General features: G+C 34.5%; 1 protein-coding gene and 1 long non-coding RNA gene across 17 annotated transcripts in view; one reads left to right on the forward strand and one right to left on the reverse strand.

The window, feature by feature from the left end:
- Positions 1–27,822, reverse strand: part of BAZ2B (bromodomain adjacent to zinc finger domain 2B) — a 395,277-nt gene that overhangs the window by 73,059 nt on the left and 294,396 nt on the right. For 12 of the 16 annotated variants that reach the window (XM_054548929.2, XM_063712613.1, XM_024243768.3 and 9 more), the window contains 8 exons: positions 26,680–26,890; positions 19,368–19,460; positions 19,192–19,253; positions 14,912–14,977; positions 13,128–13,193; positions 11,657–11,701; positions 11,380–11,412; positions 10,078–10,143 (listed from right to left, as the gene is read on the reverse strand). In XM_054548929.2, the coding sequence (XP_054404904.2) occupies positions 10,078–10,143; positions 11,380–11,412; positions 11,657–11,701; positions 13,128–13,193; positions 14,912–14,977; positions 19,192–19,253; positions 19,368–19,460; positions 26,680–26,890 (642 nt within the window). The remainder of the gene's footprint in view (positions 1–10,077; positions 10,144–11,379; positions 11,413–11,656; positions 11,702–13,127; positions 13,194–14,911; positions 14,978–19,191; positions 19,254–19,367; positions 19,461–26,679; positions 26,891–27,822) is intronic. The other 4 variants (XM_054548956.2, XM_054548958.2, XM_054548959.2 and 1 more) reach the window with 2 other exon arrangements.
- Positions 11,707–18,973, forward strand: LOC129057845 (uncharacterized). Its single transcript, XR_008522621.2, has 3 exons — positions 11,707–12,631; positions 13,193–13,286; positions 18,737–18,973. It is a non-coding gene; the product is annotated as an uncharacterized LOC129057845 (long non-coding RNA).

Raw genomic sequence — 27,822 nt, forward strand, 5'->3', positions numbered from 1 at the left:
TGCCTAGTTCCTCCTCCTTCACAAGAAGTCTGTATAAAGCCTGTTTTTTTTTAATCGTTCCCACTACTTTAGACATGGTAGTACTTCTTGTTTTTGAGCTTCCATATAACTTATTATAGCATTTATTGCACTGTGTAGCAATTATTTGTTTAAAGTTGATCTCTCTTACTCAAGTATAAGCCTCTTCTAGAGGGCAGAGGAACTAACTTATTCACCTGTTTCTTCATGGACCTATTCAATTCCCCCCCTGGACACCTGGAGAAAGTTTTTAATGATTTTATCTTTCTCTTTGACTCTTGAGCCTGTATCAGTCCAACTTTCCTCTCCCACTGGTCTCCATAGTCTAAGTATTGTTCTTACTTCTGACTACAGTAGTGATATAACTGTAATAGATACATGTGGTATGCCATGGCATATAAAAATTATTTGAGCATTTATAAATTTGCTGAATGATTAATTCTTCAAATGACACAAACTAAAATTAAGGTAACATTTTGAACTGGTTATTAAACAAATTCAATAGGCAATTTCTTCTTCACTTTTAATATTTTACTCTGTGGGCAAACATAATTGCTATCTTCCATTTTCATTTAAGAGTATTTATAAACCTTTAATCCAAAAGTGGAATTAAATACATTTATTAAGAATATTTAGATTACATTTAGAAATTTAAAAATTATCTAAAGTATATTTTTACATCTACTTCAACATTATTAATTTCTTAGCCATATAGCATGTATTGTGATTTGATACGCTTGCAAATAGATACCCCTCCTATAAAAATTAAACAGATTTATTATCTAATAATTTTGCCAAAAGCTAAAGTTTAAAGTGGCAGTGCTACTTTAGGCCAAAAATGAGGCATGTAAATTTGTATAATACCCTTGCTCCTAGACTTAGTATAATGCTCGGGAGAGCAATCTATTTACCTACTTTTTACCTTAGCCTTTTCTTGACAAAGTAAGCTGCCATATTATGAACCTATATCTAATTTCTATAATATTATATTTTGTTGCTCTGCCAAACAATAGGATTTTACAATGGAATTTTGTGATTTTCCAAGGTCAGTTCATAACAGACCTCTGATTTGCCAGAGATAAGACATATTAAACCTATCCTAACATGAAAAGAAAGGTAAAACATATTTTATGTTAATATTGGTGAAACTGCAGGACAATAACTTAGACTGTCTACCAATGACTACAAAATGTAGCTCTAGATTTTAGATTAACTATAAATAATTACAGGTGCTGGGTTCGGTGGCTCACACCTGTAATCCCAGCACTTTGGGAGGCCGAGGTGGGTGGATCACCTGAGGTCAGGAGTTTGAGACCACCCTGGCCAACATGGTGAAATCCTGTCTCTACTAAAAATACAAAAATTAGCTGGGCGTGGTCGCGGGCATCTGTAATCCCAGCTGCTTGGGAGGCTGAGACAGGAGAATGGCTTGAACCCGGGAGGGCAGAGGTTGCAGTGAGCCGAGATCGCGCCACTGCACTCCAGCCTGGGTAACAAAGAGCGAAACTCCATCTCAAAAAAAAAAAATAATAATAATAATAATTACAAGCAAAGCAGCATATATCATCCTAATTTTTTTTCCTTTTTCCCTCTATCCCCACCCAGTTTTCCAGATACAGAAATTCTTGAAATAAATATGGGCTCTTGGATTATAAGTCATTTATAACAAAATATCTTTTTTACATCCTAATTATATATTCTTAGAAGAAATATTATATAATGGGGTCTTTTTGTATCAAAATCTTACTAATATCTTAGTTAAGAAGTCAGTTAAAATTTCATTTCTAAGTTGAAACATCTGTTGATAGCAAATGCATTAAATTTAGATTATCCTAAACAGTCTGGTTTCACATAGGGTGAAAAATTTAAAAATCAATTTTTTACTTACATGAAAAGATTATTTTAGGGACTCTAAAACATAAATCAAAGGATTGCCACAAATCAATAGCACAATAACAAATGTATGAATAAATTTATTCTATTTTAGAATTATTTAAGTTAAAAATCCAAACAATAAATGTAGTAGAATGACCCATTAGTGTGAAGTTTACAACTTATAGATTGCAAAACAGGCCATTTTGAAGAGATCATGTTGCACAGAGACTTATGGTTTTTGCATTTGACAATTCTACCGGGTCTCTCAGGTGTTTGTTCTAGGCATAATTAGAAGAATATATTTCATTTGACAGCAACCTGTACTCAAATTTAAAAGACAAAAATATAATTTAAGAGACACAGGTTTACCTCAGGGTACAGGAAGGATAAAAGTGTAAATAAGATTAATAACACAAGCCATTTATAGATGACAGATGTAAAGAACAAATATGACACTGATTTATGGGCCAATATTGACTGTGAGTATTCTAGGTAATTTTTTTAATAGGGCCTATTATTTTTACATTTCAATTTTATATTTATATACTATAAAAATTAACTTAAAGGAAAAAATTATGAAGCACACGATTCCGGAAACCCTAAAGATACTTCTTATACTTTATAGGCATAAAATACTTAAAAAGAATAAAACTTTCCATTTATTATGTTCTTACAAAAGTATTACATAAAAAATTCTGTACTTATTTGTATTTTTTCCCATCACCTTGAGCATTTATCATTTCTTTGTATTACAAACATTCCAATTATACTTTTAGTTATTTTAAAATATACAGTGAATCACTATTGACTGTAATCACCTTGCTGTACTATCAAATACTAGATCTTACTCATTCTATCTAATATATTCTTGTACCCATTAACCATTCTCACTTCCCCTCCACACTCCACTACCCTTCCCAGCCTCTGGTAACCATCATTCTACTCTCTATATTCCTGCCTTCATTGTTTGTTTGTTTTTGAGACGGAGTCTTGCTCTGTTGCCCAGGCTGGAGTGCAGTAGCGTGATCTTGGCTCACTGTAACCTCCTCCTCTCGGGTTCAAGCGATTCTCCTGCCTCAGCCTCCCAAGTAGCTGGGGCTACAGAAGCCCGCCACTGCACCCAGCTAATTTTTGTATTTTTTAGTAGAGATGGGTTTTCACCATCTTGGCTAGGCTGGTCTTGAACTGCTGACCTCATGATTCACCCACCTTGGCCTCCCAAAGTGCTGGGAATACAGGCATGAGCCACCGTGCCCAGCTACATTCATTGTTTTAATTTTTAGCTCCCACAAATAAGTGAGAATATGTGAATTTTATTTTTCCCTGCTCAGCTTCTTCTACTTAACATAATGACCTCTAGTTCCATCCGTGTTGTTGAAAATGACAGGATGTCATGCTTTTTTTTTGGCTGAATTGTGTATATGTACCACATTTTGTGGTACATAGTGTGTATATGTACCATTGAGTATATGTACCACATTTTCTTTATCCATTCAACTGTTGATGGACACAGGTTGCTTCCAAATCTTGGCTATTGTGAACAGTGCTACAATAAACATGGGAGTACAGGTTATCTTTTTGATATACTCATTTCCTTTCTTTTGGGTATATACCTGTGAGTGGGATTGCTGGATCATATGGTAGTTCCACTTTTAGTTTTCTGAGGAACCTCCACACTGTTTTACATAGTGGCTGTGCTTTTTATTTACAGTCCCACCAACAGTATAGGAAGGTTCTCTTTTTCTCCACATCCTTGCCAGTATTCATCATTGCCTGTCTTCTGTATAAAAGCCACTTTCACTAGGGTGAGATGATGTCTCATTATAGTTTTCATATGCATTTCTTGATGATCAATGATGTAGAGCACCTTTTCATATACCTCCTTGCCATTTGTATGTGTTGAGAGAAGTCTATTCAGATCTTTTGCCCACTTTTAACTTGGATTATCAGATTTTTTCCTATTGAGTTGTTTGAGCTCCTTACATATTCTGATTATTCTGTACTTACTTTAGATAAACTGTCTTTAAATATTATGTAGGATAGCTACTATTACATAAATGTCTCCTAAATTAAAATTGACATTGTTAATAATTCTTGAGTTAGAGATTTTAATAAGTATAAAAAACAATGCTTTCCAAAGTCTACTTTTTTACATAACATTTAACATTCCACCGAATTTTTTTTTTTTTTAGACAGAGTCTTACTCTGTCACCCATGCTGGAGTGCAGTGGCGCAATCTCGGCTCACTGCAACCTCCGCCTCCCAGGTTCAAGCAATTCTCCTGCCTCAGCCTCCCAAGTAGCTGGGACTACAGGTGCAGGCCGCCACACTAATTTTTTGTATTTTAGTAGAGATTGGGTTTCACCGTGTTGCCCAGGCTGGTCTTGAACTCCTGAGCTCAGGCAATCTGCCCACCTAGGCCTCCCAAAGTGCTGGGATTACAGGTGTGAACCACCATGCCTGGCCCCTGAATTTTTTAAAATTTAATTTAAAAAATTTTTTTATCTTTCCTATGGTGCTAAATGTTAAATTGTTTATATAAAATAATTTAACATTTGTTTATAAAGGCAATTTAATTTTAAAATTGAAATAAATTACATTTGCACAAGTATTGTTTAAGTATATTTACTATTTTGTCAACCAAAAAGTGTGTTTGCTTAAAAACTGTCTACATGTGCAATTCTGCTTATTTTTTTACTAAATAATGACTGGTGTAAATATATAATTATGAAATGTTCTTTATTACTTGAATCATTAGGAATATTATGCATTTTTTTTCTGCTTTCTAATTGTTTATTATGTGACTTCTGAAACCTGCAACTGTCTTCCATTTCAGGGCTTTCTCTCCTAAAGTGCTGACACAGTCATTCTGTGATAGATGCACGTTTAACAACCTTTGGCAGTTTATTGATCCTTGGGGAGACATGCAGAAGACTGTGTTAAAATTACTATGTTTGATTATTCAGTTAATATGAGTAAATTGATTATAAATTTGTGACTGGTATAGTTTGAAGTTTTCATAATGGAAACCAAAGATTTTGAGTTAAATGTTACTTTCTCAGGTTGCTTAAACCAACCTTGTTTCTAGGGATTAGTAATAATGAAAGCAGATGTATTTCATATTAAATTATATTAGAAAATAAGCTTTTTGTATTCATGAGGCTAAAGATTATTTCTTACATTATGAAAATATTTATGAACTATGATGATATACTAATGGCCCTTTAATATTAATATAATAATAATGAGATAATTTATATAAATCTGAGAATCTTTTTTACTAATTATAAATTTATATAACGGAAAAACTATAAAAATTAGATTTCACAACTCGAAAACCAATAGAAATTTGAGAGTTTTTTAGTGAAAAATATATCGAAGTAGTACTAAATCCAAAAGATCAGTGTAGTGTACACAAAGAATCACACAAGTGGTGTTTTTATTACCTCCTTACTTTGATAGGTGTAGGGAGTTTCTTGGAATAATTTCAGGTAATATAAGAGGTTTTTAATCAACATGGTGAAAGCAATTTGTTTTTTAAACTTCATTACTCATTAAACACTATTCATAACATTTTCATTTTAATCCTAGTTTTCTTTCTTTACAACAGAATAATTAAAGATTTAAAGGTATTAACATTTATAATCAAGGTTATGCACAAGCTAATTCAGAATTTTGAACTGTTCTTGCCTAAGTATCATTTGGCCTTCATTTTATAATAAAGTTTGTTCTTTAAATAGGTAATAACAGAAAATTATTACAGATTTGGGCTATCAGGAGGTAGTGGGTGGCAGAATATGAAGCCACAAGGTGCCCATTATTGACATTCCACGAGTTACATTCTTGTGCATGTTAAGTAATAATGAGGAAATGGGCAAGTACATATAGGAATGCTTTGTTAATACCGAGGTTTGTTAATACTGAGGTCTATGTAAAAGACTGGGCGGAAGTTTTGATCATCGCTAAAAATAGGCCTTTTATTGCTTAACTACTTATACTGTTCAGTTTTATCTCTCTGATATGACTACTTCATCTTGAATATTCTTTTTGTTTTTCCCACAGTATCTAATTTAATCTTGGGCACACATTAGTAGTTTGAGAAATTAACAGTTGATCACAGATCTATGGGCACCATTCATTAGAGCAGTGGTCCCCAACCTTTTTGGCACCAGGGACAAGTTTCATGGAAGACAATTTTTCCACAGACACAGGGGTGGGGTGGTGGGGGGATGGTTTCAGGATGAAACTGTTCCACCTCAGATCATCGTTAGATTCTCATTAGGAGCGTACAACCTAGATCCCTCGCATGTGCAGTTCACAATAGGGTTCACGCGTCTATGAGAATCTGATCCTGCCCCTGATCTGGCAGGAGGTAGGGCTCTGGCATCTGGCTCAGGTGGAGGTACTGGTCTGAGGCCCAGGGGACCCCTGCATTAGAGGAACATAATTCAAAACCAAAATGACTGATAAAATTACCCAGTCCATGAGTCCTATTCATGGGTCTATGGTTATCAGATGATAACATTTTATTTTAGACGGAGTCTCACTCTGTCACCCAGGCGGAGTGCAGTGGTATGATCTCTGCTCATGGCAACCTCCGCCTCCCAGGGTCAAGCAATTCTCCTGCCTCAACCTCCCGAGTAGCTGGGATTACAGGTGTGTGTCACCGGGCCCGGCTAATTTGTTTTGTGTGTATTTTTTAGTAGAGAGGGGGTTTCACTACCCTGTCAGGCTGGCTCGAACTCCTGACCTCAGGTGATCCTCCTGCCTTGGCCTCCTAAAGTGCTGGGATTACAGGGGTGAGCCACCACGCCCAGCCAATAACATTTTAAGAACTCAATTTTACCTATGAGATTATCTGAAAGATTCTGATTGAGGATTATTTGTGGCATATGCTATTGCATTGTTAAATAATAGTTCCTTGAGTATTTGACTATAACAAAAGAACACCATCTAGAGTAAAATAAAATTAAAAGATTTTACTATCATACAAAAAGAACTGCATAGAAAACATAATAATATACTCAAAATTTAATGATTGTTTTGTACTTAATTTGATTTTTTAGTTCTGCCACAATAACTTTAATTTTACCCCATCCATTCATTCATTTACAATTTTCTAGGCACCTCCTATTTACTTGGTTCTAACTGAGGCACTGGCAATACAATGGCACAGACAGACAAGAGTCCTGTCCTCACAGATCTTATATTCTGGGAGGAACTAGCCCATAAACAATAAGATGAGCAAATGGGGTGGGGTGTAAGGAAAAGCAAAATTAGGTGTTCTGGGAAGGCTTTTTTTTTTTTTTTTTTGGAGACAGAGTTTTGCTCTTGTTGCCCAGGCTGAAGTGCAATGGCGCAATCTCGGCTCACTGCAACCTCCGTCTCTCAGGTTCAAGTGATTCTCCTGCTGGGAAGGCCTTTTTGAAAAGTTAACATTTGATTGATGACTGAACAACAAATAGGAACCATGTGAATATTTGGTGGAAAAACAGCAATAATACAGACCGTTCATTCAGGAATAATAACAAGACAAAAATGACCAGAATATAGTGCATAAGGGACAAATTGTATGAAGTAAAACTGGAGTGAGAGGCAGAGGTCAGTGGGAAAACGCCATGGTGAGGAGTTTGAACTTTATCGTAATTGCAATGAGAGGCCCCTGGATAGTGTCAGGATATGATCTGGTTTACTTTTTGAAAAGATCACTTTGGCTGCTCTGTAGAGAATGCATAGGAAAGCAATAATGAGAACAGAGAAACCAGGCTCGCTCTTTCAGCTATTAGGATTTAAGTCATTACTTTATGTACATATGCACGTATTGGCTTTATTTTGGTTTAATATTTTAACACAGCTGCCTTGCCATTTCTTTTCAAAGCACTTATGCTTAATATGTCCAGCCCTATTAATAACTTGAATTGCTCCAATATAGGTGGGTTAATTTTCCTTCAGCTCTTCTCCCTTTATCTGCTACCTGTTTTTAGACTTATAAGTACTTCAGATTTGCCCATGAGTATTCTGTATTCTACTTCTGTTTCTTTTTGCTTAGGACAAAGGTAGCTAGGAGAGGTAGACCTATACCAGTTGTCTGGTATCTCTTTCTCAGTTTTATTGGAAGAACTGTAGCAGACTCACTCTATTTAGTCAAGAGTATATCCTTTTCCTCTTGAGAGGTGCTCTTGGGCTTTGATGGATTCTTAGAATATCTAATTTTAATCAGCTTTATTTATCCTGTGGCTACCACCCTCCACTCAACCCAGATCTTCTTCACCTCTCTGCAGCAGCTTCCCCCACTCTCCCCAAGCCCTAGTGGGCAAATATGAAAAACCAGCGGGAGCGTTCATGTCTCTGAGGCCTTTGGGGTGCCTCTCTCACCTGGGCATTCCCCCTCTCAGATGATCTCATTCTTACTATTTTACTGGATCTTCTCTTCTAATGAAGCCTAGTATGCCTGAAGATAACGTTCTGGGTTATTTTGGTTAGCTTTCCTCCCTGCCAAGAAAAACCAGAATGGCAAGCCCTAGTTCTTTTTATTCCTTCTGATTAAAAAAAAACAACAAAAAAAAAACCCACAATTGGTAGGGAAGAACTTGTCTCCTGAGGGATTTTCTAGGTCTTTTCCCTGAGCTACTAATTGCTCCCTCCATTTCCATCTCTCCAGATCGAGAAAATTAGGTTCAGTGTTCAGGCTTTTAATCAGTCCCCTTCCCTACTCTTCCCTTCACTGTACTGTTTCCATAAGCAAATAGGGAGCAGCCATGCCAATTCCTGGAATACGTTACCTCTCTCTTTCCCTGACTGTCATTTTTCAGAGATTATGGTTATAATTCCATGCACAGATGTATAGATTCAATTATTAGGTTAGGTATAGAGGGTGTCAATAGGCCTGGGTAATCAAAAGGTTAGGGAAAAAAAGACAGCAGGAAAAGTGTTGGAGTAAAACTTCCATAACCTTTAGGAAAAGTCACAGAAAGTGATTGCTGTAATATATGTTACATGCTATGTTAAGTCTATGCTAAGAGGTAATCTATGTCAGTAGTTCGCAACCTGGGATGCATCTTGCTAGGCCCATTCTACACATATGTAGTATCAATGGTTAAGTACTATGTGGTGCCAGGCACTGTTCCAAGAACTTTACATACACAGAGACACATATCCATTTACTCATCTCTTCAGCCCTACAAAACAGAATTCAGTATTATCTTCATTTTATAGATGAAATGAATCACAGAGAAGTTAAATAACATGCCCAAGGTCATATAGCTGGAAAGTAATGAAACCAGAATTCAAATTCAGATAATCTGGCTACTTTGCACAGGTTTCAAAACCATACAACTATTTTCTCTACACATCAAAAATCTATATTGCTAATTTAAGCTAGAGCTGAGACCAAAATACTGAAATACAGCCTCCCAGCTTCTAGATCAAACAGTGTCATTTTCATTAATTCTCACTTATTCAATGCTTATCTCACTCGAAAATCCCATACCTAGGAGGTAGGTATCATCTCAATTTTAAAGAAATGGCTTGAAAATGTAAAGCAAATTGGTGGCAGAACCAGCAGCAGAATCTGTGTCTTTCAACCTCCAAAGCCCCAGTTATAATGACTCTATTCAACTGTTTTAATACAGAATGTTATTCCTTTGTAACATATATCTATTTTAACCTTTAAGTGATTTCTATTAAACTCCAAATAAGCTCATTCTGATGTACTGCAATAATTTTCTTATTCTGAATTATCTGTTAAAAGTTATTTTAAGAAAAGTACTTAGGCCTAATTTTACATAGAGAATGCTAAAGAATAATTCTTAGGGCAGAAATCCACGGTCGGAATGATTTGTGTTTGAATTAGGACATACAGGACTTGTCTAGGCATGCTGTAATACTAGTTTTGTGAAACTCTGGTGTAATAAATAGCTACTTTTATCTAAACCAATGTTATTTACTACACTAAAAAAAGACAATTAAAATCTTAGCCAGGAAAACTAACACATACATTGGAACTCTTCCTACATTCTTTTATGTTCTAACACTCAGTTGCTATCTCTAAACTTTTGGTTTGCATATGAAAACCAGTAAATCACAACAAACCTATATTCTGAAAAATTTATATTTAGAAGAGCCAATGCTTTAGGAAAAAGTATTACTTTATAAGGTAATATTTTTCTAGAAACATACACTTACTTCTGCTTTTTTACGAGCTTCCATAGCTTTCATAAGCATCATGTGTTGTCGCCTTCGCTCTCGTTCCTATTAGGCCAGATAAAATGTGGAAGATAACTCAACCACAATTAACAGTTTGATTTTCCAATGAAAAAACAAAAACAAAAACAAAACAAAAACTCAGTATAGCATGTTTAGCATTTATAGACAAGTCACAGTAAATACTAAATATAAGACAAGTATGGCCAGTCTGTGCATGTTTTAGTTCAGGTTTAGAAAGCAAATACAAGAACAATCAAAAGCAAAAAGGTAAAGCAATGAACATGGAGACAGTGTAAACAGAAGCATACAAGATTTACTTATGGTCAGTTGTGATGCTCCTTCAAAAGCTGGCAGAACAAAAAGCATAATGGTTGGCTGGAACAGGTCAGTTACCTTACATCTGCTATTAGAAAAACCACAAATACTATAGCCAATTAAACTAAAGGTTGTGTTGTTCTTAAAATTTTAGATCAGGAAGAAATTGATTTATAGTCACTTTAACTTCATGATTTCAGAGTTGGTTATTTTCTGTACAAAATCATTTTGCAAATCCAATAAGCCACCAACAAATTAGAGTGTTTTTAAGGCTTTTATACCAATTTAGTTAAACTAGTCTTGTTTCACATAAAACACCAATGAAATGGGATATTCCTATTTACTGATGTCTGCCACCTGATACACTATTTAAAGCCACAAAAGCTGCACCATGGGCTAACAGGTGGAATCTTAAAGGCACAGTATGAAAATAAGGTAAGCACTAGTTTAATTTGACATTCTCACTTTACTTTTAAAATAAAAAAATCACATATTTATAATATCTAATAGATTTTTTTGTTTAAGCATATTTGGTTTCTCCAAAGGGATATTTCTAAAATTATTTCTAAAATTTGTCTATGAAACCAGAATATATTTCATATTCTCTCATCAAGCAAACTCAAAATTCCCACTGTATTCAATGGCAGTTTTGCATCTAGAATGATGGGAGAATATGGGTCATAATTATATCTAATTGTATAGTGATCCAACTTTCTTTGTGACATCAGTAATGTAAATTTTTAGAGAGCAGCCTTATTTAAGGCTTGTACAATTCAATGTAAAATCTTGGAGATGCATCATACTTCTTTATAGACGGACAAGCAGATGTATGCAATGCACTGTGCTGTAAAGCCATGCAGCAGTATGTAATATGACAGCAGCCAGTGCTACACTTTATGCATTGCTATGACAACCATATCACAACCAAATCACAATGCGGTGTTAGATGTACAAAAATAAACATACCCATACCATATCTAGTCTATGCCTCTCCAACTCCTGGTAGAAAGAGTTGGCACAACATTATGAAACAGAAATCACAGAGTCATAAAACCAATTTTTTAACCCCCCAAAAAGACACCAATACCAAAGCAAGGCAATAAACTGTAGGTTGAAGGAAAAACTTAAGCAGAAATTATATCAGAAATTTTAAAGAAAATATTTTGAAGATTTTCCCCCAAATAGGTTTAAGCAATATTATAAAATGTACATTCAACAACTGTATAACTATACATATACAGACCTGATGTTTCAGAAGAACAGCTTGTTGTCTTCTCATTTCTTTTTCCTTAAAAATAAGAAACTTTTAATATATGATTTTTAGAGAAGATTTAGAACATGGTAAAAGTATTAAAAGTTCCTTTTCTGAGATTCTATAGTCTTCCATTAGGTTGAACCATATGAAATGGCCAATATTCAATTATTTTTTATTTATAAAATGTCAATTTGATTTTGTATGCTTCTACCTAACAAATACTTACATAGAAATCATATAATATGGTAAATATGGTAGCAAGGATCTTTCTTCAGTAGTCATTTTAACTTAAAATTTAATGAATGGCTGACCTAACTGCACACTTCAATGGCACATTCATTGAACTAACTAGCTAGATGGTCAGAGCCTATCAGATATAACCCACACATGTATTTTTAAATCAGTTTAATACATTATGGTGCAACCCTCAAATCTAGCTGATTAGAACTCTCTCCATTCTGAATATTAACTCTCAAATATACTCTAACATCATTTTTTTTCATTTCTGTACACTACGTATGAATTAAAGTGACAAAAACTAGGCAATCAGTGTGAAATTTTCATGTCCACCTATAACTCAGGGCACCATTCCAAGGGGATGGGGCTTAAGGCAAACCATTCTAGGAATGTCACCAATCTCAGTATTTTTATAAAGGTAAAATATGGATGAAATTAATGTTAACGGCAGACATGAAAAGGTAGAAATTTAAAAAATAAAGTAAGAGAGTCTATGTAGAAAAAATAAACAGTTCCCTGGCTTTACAAAGTATAACTGTGGTGGCTGTTTCCAGTACCAGTAGGCTCACCCAGCTAACCCCTTTCAGTATTCAGTTACTGGTGGATGGCAGGGTGGGGGAGGGGAGGAAGGGGACAACTCTCCTATACCCCATGCCAGGAAATCAGAACAAAACACCCCCAAATACTTGAAGTTAAAATAATTAAAAGCAGCTAATTTTATTATTGGTAAATAACAGTTGATGAAGTTTGGCTTTTGTTTCTGTAGGCTTTTCATTTTTAATAGATAAAACAGTTGCTGAATATTAACAAAGAAAAAGTTATAAAGGGGAGAATCAGATTGAGACTCAAATATAAACATACCTATACCATATCTAGTCTATGCCTAAACATAAACATAAACATAAATAACACACAAAACAGTTTTGGGGGGGATCATTCTTATCTAGCAAAACTACATACAGGTATTAAGCAACAATTTGCACTTCTGATTTGATGCCTCCTAAAGAGCTCAAAGCATTACAAAAAACCCTGCATAATAAAATAAAAATACACATACAATGTACATACAAATAAAAACATACACTATACACATGTTGTATCTGCTAAACATATTTTCAGATAGTCATTTTGAAGAAAGCTATTTTTTCATATAACCGATGCCAGTATAACATATAGTTTTTATTTTTCAAAAATAAAAACTCTGATTCTCATCTAAACTAACCTTTATTCGTTTCTCGGCCTCCAATAATTTGGCATTTGCCGCTTCTTCCTTCTTTTTCTTTTTAGCCTGTGCATGCAAAACGGTCTCAAAGTCATGCAACAGCACCACTACAACTTGCAAATAATGTCAGACTTGAAATGAAGCTACATGTCTCACAAGGTACGAAACAGTATGTAACACATATGTAGACAATTACAGATTTCCCCCGAGTTAACATTATGTTTAACATAATAATTTTGTTTCTAATTTATAGATTAGCATTAGAATACACAAAAATTTCTTAGATTCATAAGAATATGACAGCTTTTCTTCTTCAAGCTTTGTGAAAAGTCTGAAATAATTGAGTGTTTATGTTCTTTTACCTTAAAATTTAATCACAGAAAAGTGATTTTATGTCACTTATTGTTTTCCTGATTTTAAAAGTAAAACATAATCACTGTAAAACATTTAGAAAACAGAATAGATTTTAATTAATAAATAAAAATTATTTCAAGAATTAGTAATATTTGAGAATGAACCTGTTAACTTTATTTAAAATTTATTTTTAATACTTGAAAATTTGAGGTAAAGAAATTCATTATTGGTTTACGTCTATTAAGTGAAGCATATTAAGTCTGATTTTCCCCATCTCTGTATAGTGTGGTTAAGTTCAAGTGTTTGTTTTTTTTAATAGAATGAAAACTTGTAATCTCATCTTTCATGAGGCACAATCTATTAAGATCATGCTATTTATCAAACATAAGCTTCATAATCTTAAAATCATTAACTGTGTAGAAGTTTCATAACTAGTAGTTACTGTCAGTTTACTTTAAAATAAAAACATTTTCAATTTCTGGTTTTTCAAATTAATTTGAAATGGGTAAGAAAAAATGTGTGTGTTTCTAGAAGGAATAAAACTATAACAGAGAAAACCTCAGCTATCCGGAGCCCTCAGGGAATAAACTGCTCTATAAAGCAGCAGTTTCCAGAATGGTGGAGAAGTTGTAATAAATTTAAACATGAAAAGTTTATTTTCACTCTTTTAGATGGAAATAATTTTGAGACATGCCTGCTTAGACACAGTACACTAAACGTAATTTGGCGTTTTCTTGATGACTCAGGGCAATTATTTTCAACATCAGTTATACTGCACAGCTCCAAAGAGTAATGCCTTTGGGCTACTAAGGTTTTGAAAATTGCTTGCTATTCAAATAAAAGATTACAGGCTGTTGCTAGGCTTTTCAGTTCCTATATATGCTAGATGAAGTTTTCCTGTATTTTTTCCTTGCTGTCTTTTGCCTATTACTTTTGCTGTTGCCAACAGATGTCCTCTATCTCTATTCTAATTAGCCTTGCAGGGAAGAGGGATATGCTAGAAACCAGAAAAACAATCTGATAAAACTTTGTACATTTAAAATTTACTTTTACTTTTGAAACCTTACTTCTGTAAATATTTGTTTCTAAACTAAAAGTAAATATCAGACTATAAGCCCTAATGATTTTTCTTTTGTTGTTTACTTTTATAAAAGTAAAACATTTTAGCACATGAACTTTATGACAACTCCACTGACTGCTCAGAAGTTTTCCTGTTTCTTTTGTCTCATTTTGTATATCTTTACTGTTGGGATTAGATTAGCTTGCTAAATAAGGCTCAGATAAAGTTTTATTCTATGCAAAATGTTTAAAGGAGTATCTGACAAACATATTAATTTGTGTGAGAAAACATGCACACAAAATATTTATTTTTGCAGACTTAAAAATATATGGCTAAATTACTTTAATTATATTAAATTTAAGACTTCTACCTCTAGAATTTGCTGAGCTCGAAGTTCTTTTTCCATTCTGATTTGCTGTATTCTCTTAATTTTTTCCTGTAGGAAAAGTTATGATAACTTGAGATTATTAATAAAATAAACTATCTGAGTAAAGAGTATTTGAGTGGAATCAAATAATTAAAAATATAAGTACAGGCCAGGTGTGGTGGCTCACACCTGTAATCCCAGCACTTTGGGAGGCCGAGGCAGGCGGATCACGAGGGCAGGAGATCGAGACCATCCTGGCTAACACAGTGAAACCTCGTCTCTACTAAAAATATTTAAAAAAATTAGCAGGGCTTGGTGGCAGGCGCCTGTAGTCCCAACTACTCGGGAGGCTGAGGCAGGAGAATGGTGTGAACCCAGGAGGCGGAGCTTGCAGTGAGCTGAGATGCGCCACTGCACTCCAGCCTGTGTGACAGAGAGAGACTCCGTCTCAAATTAAAAAAAAAAGTACAAAATTACCAAAGGATGGACATAAAAATTTCATTATTTAGTATAAAACCATATATATTTTCATGTCTGAAATTAATATGATTTGATAAGGTTTCTCACAGTAATTTGTAAAATGCAAATGCTAAATAAACAGAAACTCAGTGAACCAAGCTGATTAAACTATATAGCCTGAGGATCTTTACAGATATTTGCAGTTACAAATAATACTTAACTTGAAATAATATAGGACTGAATAGCAGAAAAATCATGTATCAGCAGTCAGAAAACATACAGCCAGTTCTGGAGTACAGTCATTTATTGAATGGTCTTGAGCAAATAATAACTACTCTTCTATAAAATAGTGAGAGGTGTTTGCCCTTTCTCATTTGTCACAATTAAATAAAATGCTTTAAAAAGTATATAGTGACACAATTGTAACATTATTATTAACAATAATTTCCATTCTAAAATTTATTTCACATGTTGAATAGCATAATATAACATTGCTTTTAATTACCACAATTAGCCCATTTCAGAAATAACCTGTAACATTATTTTAAAATTAATTAATTATAATTTAACATTCCAGGGAATTATTTGTAGGACATAATTGGGGTACACATTGTCTAAATTTAATGAACTGGTTATTGGATATGTTTTATAACTTAGTGATCATATAAATTTTGATAAAAATTTATATTTTAACTTAAAAAATTATCTCATATTCTATAAACACATTCTTAGCAATTTCATGTTCCTTAATCCGTTCAAAAGTCCCAAATTGGCACTGATGACAATAAATACAAGTTAAAAAAGAAAATTCAAAGTTTCCTACTTGAAAATTGTACTTATCCTAGAATTTCCAGGGCCAACAGCTGTATTTCACAATGCCTGCTCCCATCTCCAGATGCTAGTTGTACCTATTGAAGCTATACATTAATATGCATTTTAATTTTTTTAATGTATGCTGATGTTATTGATTCCCTGTAGGATTCTACTGCAGGATGATGAAATTTTAGGAATTACTGTTTTGATTTTACAAGACTGATCACATTCTTTGATTTTGGTGATCCTATCATGGTACTGAGTATTAATTGCAGGCTGTCAAAAATAAAAACTCCAAAGTGGGCCAGGCACTGTGGCTCACACCTGTAATCCTAGCACTCTGGGAGGCTGAGGCGGGCAGATCACCTGAGGTCAGGAGTTTGAGAAACAAACAGTGCTAGGTGGTGAAACCCCATCTCTACTAAAAATGCAAAAAATTAGCTGGGTGTGGTGGTGCATGCCTATAATCCCAGCTACCTGGGAGGCTGAGGCAGGAGAATTGCTGGAACCCAGGAGGCGGAGGCTGCAGTGAGCAGAGATCGTGCCACTGAATTCCAGCCTGGGCAACAGGGGGAGACTCTGTCTAAAAAACAAACAAACAAAAAAACAAACAAAACAAAACAAAGAAAAACAAAACAAAAAACAAAACCCAAAACCCCAAAGTGTATATTTTGTGTAATTTCCAAATCTTAGAAAAGATTGATCCATATTTGAAGTATTTATTTGAATTAGAACTTGATATCTGAGAAAAGTATACTCTTGATCTGACTTTTCTGCTCTTGTCAATTATAACATTATAAGGTGCTATGTTTTCAAGTCAGCAAAAGTCACTCATTGTTCTCTTATGCACAGATAGGCAGGGAATCTTGGGGCTTATGTACACAGTCTAAAGCTTTATCTTAAGTGTTCAAGTGATTTTTATATATATCCATATATATTTGGTAGTGTTATCATTAGCATGCAGATAAACATGGTAAATTATTATAATACAGGTTAACTTTGTAATGTTGAGTACTCAGCCACTGAGCCGGTCACTTTACATTTAATATCTTGTCAATCATTAAAAAATCATAGAAGCTTAAATTATCTTCTTTTTACATAAGAGAAAACTGAGGTTCTCAGAAAGTAAATATTTTGTCTAAAGTCCAATACTTAGTAAATATAGAGTCCTCGTCAGATCCCAATGCCTATGTGCCTCTTGCTTTGTAATAATGTTTCTGAAATCTTCCAGAAAACTGTCTTAAGGACTATCTGGTGATATTTTTGGTCTACTAGGTGGAAAAAATAATCCAAAGGATGAAAACACATGTACTATTTTATTCTAGATCAAATGCTGACTTTAAAATAGACCCTATATAACAGAGAGTATGAGTAGAATTACTCTATACTTTGATTCACTTTGTTGAATCAAATAAATGAGATGGTATTCTGAGATTGGCCTCAGATAAATATCTTGATAAATATTAAGACCAGTTCATTTGCATTAATATTGCTGGAAACTTTGGAGCTCAATGCTTTTTCAATGAGTAGCAAAGAACATGTGGATTTAGATTGTAGCTACCGTAAGACTTTAGGATCATAAAGCTGAATTTAAAGTACTGATGGGATCTAATGAGTCTCCAGCCATTAGTAAATAGAATAAGCTATAAAATTTTTTAAATAAAAGTATAACAGAAACAACAGTATTTCACTTAAAAATGAAATATGAACTTATTTTTTCATATATACTCTTTAGTAAATATATTTTAACGAATGCATTCACTAACCTATTTCAGGTCAATCTTACAATGTCTAGCAGTCACAATTAACAAACTAAGGATGGAATTCAAGTTTACAACTGCTACTTTAAATTATGGTGATAAAAGAGTATACTGTGTAGTTGGATGTTTTATATTTATCTTTAAAAAGTTGAGCATGTGTTTTGTTGCCAGTCACTGCAGTAAGCACTTTATGTTCATTATCTCATTTATTCAGATACTGCAGTTAACTTCTTTTATGATGGAAGAAATAAAGACTTAATGGTTAAGCCATTCATCTAAGGTCACAAAATTATTAAGTAGCAGAGTCCATATTTAACTGTAGGCTGACTGACTACAAACTTAAATCCTAAATCCCAACTCTCTATCAACTTCTCTAGTCATATTGCTTTAGTTGATACTGGAAAAAACCTTGGAGATAACCACATCAAATCCAACCCAAGCCATTTATTTAGCAGGTATTTATATAGTAACATAATTGATTTCATTTCATTCTCAGAAGTAACTACATGCTTCTTAATATTTTTAAAAGAATAGTACTTCCTCTCCATTTCCTTTCTGCTTTAATGTTACCATGAATATGAGGAGATGGGAGAGTAGTTTACACATTCTCATCTTAAATGAAGCTGAATACCTTCTCACTTAATTTTTACCTATGAAAATTTAAAAATTATTTCTCTTACCTAAACTTAATTTTGAAAATCACATGGGAAGAAATACTGTAGATACAAGACAGAGAACTCTGGATTTGCTAAAATAATGGTCTCATCTTTTTTTTTTTTTTTTTTTTTTTTTGCAGTGGCAACTTTTAAGTAACCCTGAAAGTATTAAGAAGCAATGAAGGCAAATCTTATTTTGTATAACTTAAATTTAATTTTCTACTAATATTTTACATGTTTAAGAAAAACAAGCTTTTATTAAAATTTGAACATTCGAGCAATATACTTCATTGACTGATACATTAATTTAAAAATTCTGAAAATTGTTCAAGATACCAACTTATACAAAGTCTACCAGGATATTAAAGTACTTACACAAATTTACTGTTTGGTAATCATTTCTTTAAACACTTGGAAGTAGAAGACTTTATTAAAAGGTAAAATTTTAATTAATAGAAGATAGCAACTTTCTAAATAAGACACAAACATTAACATGAAATATAGTTATTTAAGAAATCAAAAATAATGTACATTACTAACAAATCCTCAAAATAAGTCCCATATTTTAAAAGTCAGTTCCAATGCATACACATACCTGCTGTTTCATAATCTTTATCTGTTCTTTTTGCTTCCGCTTCTCCTCAGCAGCCATTATTGCTACAACAAGAAACCAAAGGATAGATATCATCAAAAAGGGAATGAAGAAAAGAAACCTCTTATAAATTTCCCAGTACTGACTCTTCGAGTTTATGTTACATTTAAATCACTCACCTTGTTGTTTTTTGGCTTCTTTAGCAACCCGAGCCTGTTCCTGCTTTTGAAGTTTTCTCAAAAGCTTTATTTGTGCTGCTTGCCTGGCTATTTCTGAAAAACACAAAATTTCAAAGAATATTAACAACTTTGTGTAACTACTAACCAAAAACAATAACTGTGTGAAAATGGTATCATCATAAAGGATATAACTATTATTTTTTTTTTTGAGACGAAGTCTTGCTCTGTTGTCAGGCTGGAGTGCAGTGGTGCGATCTCAGCTCACTGCAATCTCCGCCTCCCAGGTTCAAGCGATTCTCCTGCCTCAGCCTCCCAAGTAGCTGGGATTACAGGCGTGTGCCACCACACCCAGCTAATTTTTGTATTTTTAGTAGAGATGGGGTTTCACCACGTTGACCAGGATGGTCTCGATCTCCTGACCTCGTGATCTGCCCACCTCGGCCTCCCAAAGTGCTGGGATTACAGGTGTGAGCCACCACTCCCAGCCGAGGATATAATATTTAAGAAAATTGCCTAAGGTCAGACAGATACCAAGTAGAAGAGTGGTGTGGTAGACAACATCATCTTCATTCCAATGGAAATTGAATGTTCATTCCAATGGAAATAATCAAATTATTTCATCAAATATGATCTCATATCTAGGACTACATAAAAATGTGGTTTCTTTTAATCTTTATCAGAGAAGCTTATTTAAGTACATTTTTTTCACATTTCAAGTAAACCCCACTTAGTGGGAAAATAGCTGCTAATATTTTAAGACTTGTAATGTAGCTTCAGTCTTAACATATAAAAAAAAGAAATACTCTCAATTAAAACAAATACAAAGTCCCCTCCCACCCAAACTTAGTATTTCAATTAGCTATAATGGTTAAGTTCCTGAATCCAGTGGTATTTTCATTTATGAAGGAGAGGGACTAAATCTCCTAAATAAAAAGAAGGCAGAATTTCAATGACTTTTAAAGACAACCTAGTTCTTATAATCTTCAAGGAGACATGTATGAAACTAGGGTAGATGAACAAAATTAATGGCCCCAATTCTTCATTCCTCCTTTTATCAATGATCTTTGTAATGTGACTTTGGAGCAATTCCCATCAAGAGGTGGAATATATTTTCCCATCCCTTGATTCTGAACTCAGCCATGTGATTTTCCATGGTTAAGAGGATGTTAGCAGTTGTGATGAAAACAGAGCTTGAAAGTTTAGTTGTATTCTTTCTGCTTTTGTTCTTGTGCTTTGCCCAAGACTGAAGATATGATTTGGGGGCTAGGCTATTGGGAGATTGGGACACAGGGAGCCAGTTGACCCCACAAATGTGAACAAGCCCAGCCAAGATAAGCAAAGCTGCTTAGCTAATTTCCAGCTGATTCCGTGTGCACAAGTGATTAAGACAGTGTTGTATGCTACTAAGGTTTGGTGGTTGTTACCAAGCATTACTGTGGCAAAGGGTATAACGGACACAGAAACCATGTAATATCCTTGGTTTCTTCTGCTGGCAAACTTGGTCTGAATACTTCTAACTCTAAAAGTGGTGTATAATATTACTCATATAATCATTTTAGAAAGCATCACTTTGTATTACACATTGTTTAAATTTTGTAGCCACTGAACAAAGAAACCTAAATTATGTTCATTGACAAGGAACATAATTGCTAACACATGAATCACTTGAGCTCTAAAAATTTCCACCATTTATTGATTGCAGGCACTATTGTGTTAAATTTTTCTTTTTCTTTCTTTTCTTTTTTTTTGAAACAGAGTCTTGCTCTGTTGCCCAGGCTGGAGTGCAGTGGTGCGATCTCGGCTGACTGCAAGCTTCACCTCCCAGTTTTACGCCATTCTCCTGCCTCAGCCTCCCGAGCAGTTGGGACTACAGGCGCCCGCCACCATGCCCGGCTAATTTTTTGTATTTTTAGTAGAGATGGGGTTTCACCGTGTTAGCCAGGATGGTCTCGATCTCCTGACCTCATGATTCACCCGCCTCGGCCTCCCAAAGTGCTGGGATTACAGGCGTGAGCCAGCGTGCCCAGCCTGTTGTGTTAAATTTACACCACCTTGTTTAATGTTCACAGCTACTTTCTAAGATCAACATGATTGCCCCGCTTACACATAAAATAACTAAAGCTCCTAGAGGTTAAACAGCGTAGCTAAGAAAAAAACCCAGGATTGGCTGGGCACAGTGGCTCATGCCTGTAATCCCAGCACTTTGGGAGGCTGAGGTAGGTGGATCACTTGAGGTCAGGACTTCGAGACCAGCCTCGCCAACATATGAAGCCCCCACCCCTACTAAAAATACAAAAATTAGCCAGGCATGGTGGTGGGCACCTGTCATCCCAGTTACTTGGGAGGCTGAAGCAGAAGAACTGCTTGATCCTGGGAGGAAGAGGTTGCAGTGAGCTGAGATTGCACCACTGCACTCCAGTGAGACTCTGTCTCAAAAAAAACCCCAAAGAAACCCCAGGACTTTCTGACTCCACAGTCTATATGCCACTATCTCTAAAAATCTTTAAGCAAAGTTTAAATGCCTTAAGATTTTAGCTAAGAATGCAACCGTATATCCTCATAATAGCTGAAGTGAAGTTGGTCACTATGGCCAGTTTTCTATCACTGAGACTTTTAAAAAGGAGAAGAGATGAAAAAAGTCGAATTTCATCTAGTAAACTGGAAGTGTTAATGAAAAATAAAATGGAAGATGATGATAAAGTATTATCTCCAATGTCCCAACCATTTTCAATATTAGGAGGTTACAGGCATCATCAAAAATTTCTGGGTCACACAAAAAAGATCTCCTGTTCACTAAATACTCTGGGACATAAAAACCTATAAACTGACCTTCAGGGTCAGCAACCTCTGATAATAATATGGGTGAAGATTATTATTCTCATCTATAATAATGCCAGATAAATATTTCTTTAACATTAAGAATTGAAAGTTTTGAATTCTACAATAGAGGCCTGACTCTGTCTTGAGATGTAAAGATGTGCTGATAAAAATGTTTCCTAGAAAATATGGCATAAATACGATCTTTTGCTGCAAGCTAAACTGATATTCTGTAATATAAGTTTAACTTTTAATAAGAAAATTCTATAATATATATAGAACCATGTTTGTGTATGAGTGTATCAATCAATTTCAAGCCCTACACAAGTACACAGTAATTTTTGTTTATCTGTTTGAGACAAGGTCTTATTCTGTGACCCAGGTGAAGTGGCATGATCATAGCTTGCTGTAGCCTCCCACTCCTGGGCTCAAGTGATCCTCTCCCCTCAGCCTCCTGAATAACCAGGACTACGGGAGTGCACCACTTTACCCAGCTAATTTTTTAAAAATTTCTTTTTGTGGTCTTGCTTTATTTCCTGAGCTGGTATTGAAAAACTGGCTTCAAGCAATCCTCTCACCTTGGCCTCCCAAAGTGCTAGGATTACACAGGTATAAGCCACTGTGTCTGGCCAGTAATTTAAAAAAACATTTGGGCCAAAAAAATTTAAAAGTTCAACTCACATCTTTTTACTTTAGCAAGAAATATAAAATTTTAACTAATCATTAAAAATTTACATAGATTAAATTTTACATTATGGGCAGTTGGAAAAGAAGATGATGTGAAAAAAAGGAAAAGGCCAGGCACAGCAGCTCACGTCTGTAATCCCAGCACTTTGGGAGGCCAAGGCAGATGGATCAACTGAGGTCAGGAGTTCGAGGCTACCCTGGCCAACATGGTGAAAACCCGTCTCTATTAAAAATACCAAAAATTAGCTGGGCGTTGTGGTGGGTGCCTGTAATCCCAGCTACTCAGGAGGCTGAGGCAGGAGAATCGCTGAACGCGGGAGGCAGAGGTTGCAGTGAGCCAAGATCGCGCCATTGCACTTCAGCCTGGGCGACAAGAGTGAAACTTTATCTCAAAATAAAAATAAAAAAAAAAAAGAAGAAAAAAAGAATACAGAGGAAAGAGAATGAGTTAGATACCTAGAAAAGTTCACCCAAGCTATAGAAATAAATTATTTCCAGTATCTTCTCATTTATTTGGTTTTTTTGGTTGGTGAATATATTATAATTACCTTTTGAAATATTAATTTGGAAAGTATCTTTTGTGGCTTAAGAAACTGTCTGCTTTAATTTCAAAGATGAAGTTTATTTTCAGATAGAATTAGAGGTATTTTGGATATAACTCATTTCTTTGATCCTAAGATGCATTTTTAAACATTTTGACATCTCTAAGGTCAGAATGTAACTGATAACTGGCAGCTCTTTTCTTTCTTAGTGTACATCTTAAAATAATGGTGCATGGTATAGATTACTTACAGGCATCTCAGTTTCAATCACATATGAAATGAATAGGTGCTACTTGATATTTTGGGAAATTTGAGCTATTAATAGTATCAGTCAATCAACAAGCAGGTTTATTTATATAGAATGAAAGTCTTTATCATATTCAAACTTTGTCAGATTTTTACCTATATTCTGAGAAATTAGAGTTCTCATTTCACAACGTTTGGATGTACATTCAAAACTGACATTTATCTCACTATTCTGAAACTTTCTTCAAATTAAGTCTGGTTTTTCCGTCTAGTTGGTCATAGAACGATAATAATATACAACAAAAACTTCTCCTAGAATCCTCTCAGATAACCCCCCAAAGTGTTACCAAAGAATGCTTTTAGAAATGAAAAAGGTGATAAACTGCTTCATTTTTACTTTCTTTTCTTCACAGGGGAAAATGCAAACAATACTCCATACAGTTGTAAATATTAATAATGATTATTTACTTACTGTTAAATAATCTTTATATACATGTTGAGAAAGAGCACATGTAATATACAATAAGGTCAAAGGTAACAGAACTTGCAAAATGCAATCCAATGTATTATAACAAGGGTAAACTATGTAATTGAATACAAATCAATTTGAAATCTGGAGGGAGAATAAACATTCGGTAAAAGTTGAATAATTAACTTCTACTTTGTTACAACAAAAATATAGTTAATTTTCTAAATTTAAATTTGCTATTTTAGATTCTAACTTCTAATGATACTTAGATATGCCAAATATCCATGAAGATCCCATGTTTTGATTATCAGTTAATTTCAAACTTTCTTATTTTATGCAAACAATGTCCACATTCCCCAGCATTAAACATTATTCAGAAGGGTCAATAGCTTACTGACAATATCAATTTTTAAAACCCATCTGTGCCTGTTAATTTATTGACTTTTTAACCTTCACCAGTAACTCTTTGGGATGAAAGTCTTATAAGAAGCCAAATAAAATAAAAAAACCTGACTACCATACTGATATGGTTTGGCTCTGTGTTCGCACCCAAATCTCATCTCAAACAGTAATCCCCACGTGTCAAACGAGGGACCTGGTGGGTGGGGATTGGATCATGAGGGGGTTCCCCCCCATGCTGTTCTCATGCTAGTAAGTGAGTTCTCATGAGATCTGATAGTTTTCTAAGTGGTGGATTCCCTTGCTCTCTCTCTCTCTCTTCTGGGTGCCTTGTGAAGAAGGCGGCTGCTTCCCCTTCCACCATGACTGTAAGTTCCCTGAGGCCTCCCTAGCCATGCGAAACTGTGAGTCAATTAAACTTCTTCCTTTATAAATTACCCAGTCTCAGGTCATAACTTGATAGCAGTGTGAGAACAGACTAATACACATACTAAGATAAAAAACTTATATGATAACTGCTAGGCAGTTAACAAGCTATTAGTCAAAGTATGAACTGGAGACAATATTTGCCTGCTATCCATAAAAACTTGAAAATGATTTGTGTAATATGTTTAGATTTGTATAACATATGCTTAGAAAAGTGTAATATATATTTATTATAATTGTATGATAGTGAAGATCTGGAAGTAGCTTAAACAGTCATCAAAAAGAGACTGACTCAAGTCCATTTATTTTAAAAATCAAAAAGGATATATATGTATGTGTGAGTGGTTGCATGTGTGTGTATGTGTGTACATATTTCTGGAAAGATTAATTATTCCACTGATAAGAATGATAATGTCTTTTATTTATTTCTTTAGAGACAGGGTCTCACTCTGTCAGCCAGGCTGGCGTGCAGTGGCATGATCACAGCTCACTGTAACCTTAATTCCTGGGCTCAGAGGATCCTCCCACATCAGCCTCCACAATAGCCAAGATTAGAGGAGTGTGCCACCACACCTGGCTAATTTCAAAATTTTATTTGTAGAGATGGGGTCTTGCTTCATTGCCCAGGCTGGTCTTAAATTCCTGGCCTCAAACAATCCTCCCACCTTGGCATCCCAAAGCATTAAGATTACATGTGTCTTTAAAGCATTCTATTCTATGAGTTTTGTCATGGATATTTGTTTTATAATAAAAAACAAAGCAGCAACAGAGAAGTCAATATTATGATGGTGTTTACAATGCATAGAAATAAGTCTTTTATACATTTCCTCCACATTTTGCTTATTTATAGGTATAATAAAAAATCCATGAGAAGAAGTAAAATTCTGTTAGATTTTTAAGTCAATTTTCATTATTAAACCTTTATTTTACATTGTTACATATCTTTATATACATGCCTTGCAAATATAAGATATCTACACATATGTTGATATATTCAGACAGTCTTAAGCAGCTTCACATTTGTAACTAGTAACTCAAACTGCAAAGCCAAACTGTTCTATTTTACTCAGCCTTCTCTTTGCCATACATAGCATGGGACTTTCATGTTGAGATTTTATGTATAATGTCAAATCATTAATACAGTTTAGGTTATTATGAGCACTTTGAGCTTGATAAATGATACTTTCTGGTTATCTTAAAGTACTTTTTGATTTAAATGTATTAATTTGTTATTCTGAAAATATATATACTATATCTGGACTACAGGAGAACCCGAACTAAAAGACTGGGGTTACTTACCAGTAATTGGAGTTCTCTGACTGAAAATTTACTCCACAGATCCACATATTTTGGAGTTATTCCCATGTACCACCTCAAGGAATCGGGAGCTGTTAAAATGAGAATTTCCAGAAGGTTGGCACGACCTTAAGGCATGTGCCAAGTGCTGGTTGATTCCCTTTCTGTGCAAGCCTTAAAAGCTTAACACCCACCTTTGTAATTCTAAATACACAGGATAGGATGTGTTTATGAGTAATCGTTCTTGAAAGATTACCTAATCAAAGAACTCCAGTTACCAGTGGGACTCCTTATTTTTTCATTTTATTCTAACACAAATATTTACTTTTTAAAAATTAGAGCAGTGTCAATCCTAAGTCAAAAATATTAGAAATACTTTTAGTATACTTTTTAGTATGATTATTAGTGTCAGACACATTATGTTTCTTACCTTGAGCTTGCAGTTTTCTTAGCAACTTTGCATCTGCATTATCTAGGAATTCAGCATTGCCAACATTTGGAGGTCGACCTTTCCGACGTCTCATCCTGGATTCCTCTCTTGCTCGTTGTCTATCTGGATTTGGTGGTCTTCCTCTACGACCTTCCATTGCCCTGATACGAGGAATGACATCCTCTTCTTTCAAAAGACACCACTGCATTCCCTTTTAATTAACATTTTATAGAAATAATATATTACAAACAAAATAAGAGACCAACGTGTCAGAAAATTCTAGCTAAAAATCACATATATTTTGGAATTTATAACATTGGTATAAACTTTAGGAATTTCATTTTTAAATTAAACTTAGATGTATAATTATTCATGGCCTTTGGTATAGCTTTAATATTCTTACTTTAATGACTTAAGCTTTAATTACATATATAGATTTGTATCTGTATCTATAAACATAGAGATATAAATCTTAATCACCATTTCTGAACTATAATGACCATCAAGTTAGCAGATATTTAAAAATATTAGTTGTACAATGATGCCACTATAGATTGCTCTTATGGGTTACCAGTTAAACCAAAACACTAAGCTACCCAAATAATACATGAAAGTTTCTCTTTATAAATATTACAGCTAATAAATTAAGACAGAAAGAGTTAGAATATCAGGATTCTGCAATACCTAATAAATTCGTGAATCGAAGAATTGAACTTGAATGGTTGCCTATCATCAAAAAGAGACACAACTAGACAGATATTAGCCTCCTGATGGAGGCTCATACAATCACCCATAAAATAGTATTGCCCCTCACACACACACAAAAATAAAACCTGGATTTGATCAAGCCTCTAGATTTAATTACAATAACTTTAAAAGAAACACGGAAGTATAAGTAAACTATACAGCAAAATCCATTCTGTGGGAAATTCTATAAATGACCTAGTTTCTTCAACAAATGTTGCAAGAAGTAAGAAAACTGTAGGAAGTTTAAATGAACCTTAAAATATGTATCAAACAAGCCCAGTTTGTGGACCTTACTTGGATACTTATTTAAATAGACAAACTGACCGGGCGTGGACTGGCCGGGTGCAGTGGCTCACGACTTGTAATCACAGCACTTTGGGAGGCTGAGGTGGGCGG

Source organism: Pongo abelii, chromosome 11 (assembly GCF_028885655.2).
Source record: "Pongo abelii isolate AG06213 chromosome 11, NHGRI_mPonAbe1-v2.0_pri, whole genome shotgun sequence".
Taxonomy (NCBI): Eukaryota; Metazoa; Chordata; class Mammalia; order Primates; family Hominidae; genus Pongo; species Pongo abelii.